This window comes from Hibiscus syriacus, unplaced genomic scaffold, assembly GCF_006381635.1.
Source record: "Hibiscus syriacus cultivar Baekdansim isolate YM2019G1 unplaced genomic scaffold, ASM638163v2 tig00117056_pilon, whole genome shotgun sequence".
Lineage (NCBI taxonomy): Eukaryota > Viridiplantae > Streptophyta > Magnoliopsida > Malvales > Malvaceae > Hibiscus > Hibiscus syriacus.
In genome coordinates, this window is record NW_024063539.1 from 5,341,035 (window position 1) to 5,344,090 (window position 3,056).

The following is a 3,056-nucleotide window of genomic DNA, read 5'->3' on the forward strand; positions in this document are numbered from 1 at the left end:
GGTTGACGCTTCACAGCATAGAGCATCTCCATCATCTGAAGTGTTTGCGGTATTGCCTTGTGGATTGGAGTTTTTATTTAGACTCCAACAATCCTTCTTCAAATGACCCTTCTTTCCACAGTTGTAACACTTTAAATTCTTCTTGCTCATCGACTTCGATCTACCATGTTTGTGACTGTTGCTTTGGCCACGTTCTGTTGATCTCTCTCTCATCGTTGTCATCGTTGTCAACGTTTCTGCTTGTTGCAGATTTCCTTGTCTGTCTTCCTTATTCTTGCGCCGATTTTCTTCTTGTAGAACAGCAGCTGCAACATCATCAAAGAATAGACTAGTGACATTATTGTTTGTCAAGTTGATGAGAAGTTGATCATACGAATCCGATAGACTTTGAAGTAGAAGTTCAACACGTTCTTGTTCTCCTATTTTACAACTTAAGGATGTAAGCTGAGAAAATAAAGTATTCAGTGTATTTAAGTGCTCCGTCACTGAAGTAGATTCTGACATACGGAGAGTGTACAATTTTCTCTTAAGGAAAATTTTATTGTGCAACGATGTGACCTCGTACAATTTGGTGAGATGGTCTCATATCTCCTTAGTTGTCTTCTTCTCCTCAATGCTTGACAATACTTTATCTGCTAATGCTAGATGAAAGTTTGCCATAGCATTCCCATCCATTTCGATCCATTTGTTGTCATCTGTGAAATCCACTGGCCTTTCACTGATAGTTGCTAGACAACCGTCTTTCCTCATGATGGCCTTCATCTTCAATTTCCACAATGAGAAATTTCTCCCATTGAATTTTTCAATATCAAATTTCGTTGCCATAACTTCTATTATTGATAGCTCCCACTATTTTACTATCGTGAATAGTTTTCTAGAACCTCAAAGAATGGGTAATACCTTCTTATTTTCTTATGTTGGAGGATCTACCTTTTGGTGGCAACCACAAAGACAATAAACAGATATTACACACTCAAATCTGGCTCTGATACCAATTGTTGCGGAAGACGGCTATCGGATAGAGCAAAATCGCAACTGATAATTTGAGAAAATAAAAATGAAGATAAAAGGAAACACAAAATTTACGTGAAAAACCCTTAAAATTTAGGGTAAAAACCACGGGCAACGGTAGAAGAATTTCACTATGAGAAAATAGGAATTACAACCTCTCTCGATCTACCAAGGAGAAAACAATGATAATTATCTCTAGATAAAAAATGAGAAAACAACTCTCAAGAAACTCTCTAAAATCTCTCTAGTATTGGAAGAAAGCTAGAATGTTTTGGGATGATTTTGAAACTAAATGAACTAGGATATTTATAATTGAAACTTAAGGACTAATCTTATAAATACCCTAAATTACAATGACTAAAATTAATTATCTCATTACCTAATTTCAACAAAAATTAAGTGTTTAATTTTTTACTTTGACAAAATACCATTTGATGCTTAATTTGATGCCTAAATTATTTGACTTTTAATAGTTCTATCGTTCTTCTTTTGGTATTGGGTCCTCCTCCTCCCCCAAGAATCTTTGGAACTACAACTACTAACCTTGAGCTTTTTAGTTTCCAGTTAAATCAATCAAACAGAAAAAGCGATGAGATATGGAGGAGGAGAATAATGAAGCAGTGACTTACAGGCCCAGCAGGTTCAAAAGAGTTTGCGTATTCTTTGGATGCAGCTCCGGTAAACGAGACTGCTATCGTGATGCTGCTCTCGACCTGGGAAAAGAACTGGTAATTCCATCCATCTCCAGCCTTGTTCTTTCCTATCTGCCCTGCTTATTGGGTTTTGATTTGTAGGTCTCCGGGAGATTGGATCTTGTTTATGGAGGAGGAAGTGTCGGCTTAATGGGTTTGGTTTCTCAGGAGGTTCACCGCCGTGGAGGACATGTTATAGGGTAACAGCAAACATGTTTTACAAAACTGGATTAACATGCTTTGTTGATTTTCTTTTGTTTTTTGTTTTTATCAACAGAATTATCCCCAAGACTCTGATGAGCAAAGAGGTCTCTTAAACTATTTACAATCTCTCCTGTTTCTTAATCTGAATCTCCCTTTTCGCACACGAACTCGACATGGTTTTGTTTCGGTTTGAGCAGATAACAGGGGAAACATTCGGAGAGGTCAAACCAGTTGCGGACATGCACCGAAGGAAAGCCGAAATGGCTCGCCATTCCGACTGTTTCATCGCCTTACCGGGTAGGTCTCTGTCGTACAATTAAATTATTACAGCTACTCGTGCCTGTTACCTATGTAAATTATATATTATTAATCGTTTTTGAATATCAGGTGGATATGGAACACTGGAAGAGCTATTAGAAGTCATAAAATGGGCCCAGCTTGGAATCCACGACAAACCTGTAAAAGCCATTTCATGTAGTCTGATCTCAACATGATGAATCCATTATTGTTTTTATTTTTAAGCTCTTCTTTCTTTTGTTTCGTATGATGACATCAGGTTGGGTTGATTAACGTGGATGGCTACTATAATTATCTGCTCAACTTCTTGGACAAAGCCGTGGATGATGGCTTCATTAAGCCATCACAACGTCGTATCGTCGTCTCCGCTCCAACCGCAACGGAACTTGTCCGAAAACTCGAGGTGGGGGTATCGAATTCTTAATAATATTGATGTATCCGCTCCAGGGATTCGGGATGATATTTTTTATTTTCTGGTCGAAATAGGAATACGTGCCGATGCACGACGGAGTTGTTGCTAAGGCAAGGTTGGATGGTGAATCTGAACAGTTGGAGCTGAATTCATCTTTGCAAACTGAGATTGCTTGTTGAAATTAGACAGAAGAGGACAAAGTGTCCTCTCTGCAAAATGCAAGTATTTTATTCAAAAGAAATGTTATGTGGCTGTGAATTGTAAACTCCCCCGTGGATTGAAAATGGGACTGATGATTTCATTGTCAATATGTTTTACTCTGTATAAGTTGCAAGGAAAATAACAGCAAAGAAAAACAAGAACAAATGCAGCTTTTCCCATGCCTGTTGTTTGCTGTGAAGATAACCTCTTGTTTCACTCTCTTTTGTGGGTAATGATTC

The 3,056-nt window shown here is 38.1% G+C and overlaps 1 protein-coding gene across 1 annotated transcript; it reads left to right on the forward strand.

Annotated features, from left to right (window-relative positions):
- The first annotated feature begins 1,607 nt into the window (after positions 1–1,607).
- LOC120198444 (cytokinin riboside 5'-monophosphate phosphoribohydrolase LOG5-like) lies at positions 1,608–2,825 on the forward strand. Its single transcript, XM_039199792.1, has 7 exons — positions 1,608–1,739; positions 1,806–1,903; positions 1,981–2,011; positions 2,105–2,204; positions 2,295–2,365; positions 2,464–2,607; positions 2,691–2,825. Exons 1-7 carry the CDS (start codon positions 1,608–1,610, stop codon positions 2,793–2,795), a joined length of 681 nt encoding a protein of 226 aa, XP_039055723.1. The 3' UTR covers positions 2,796–2,825.
- Positions 2,826–3,056: the final 231 nt, after the last annotated feature.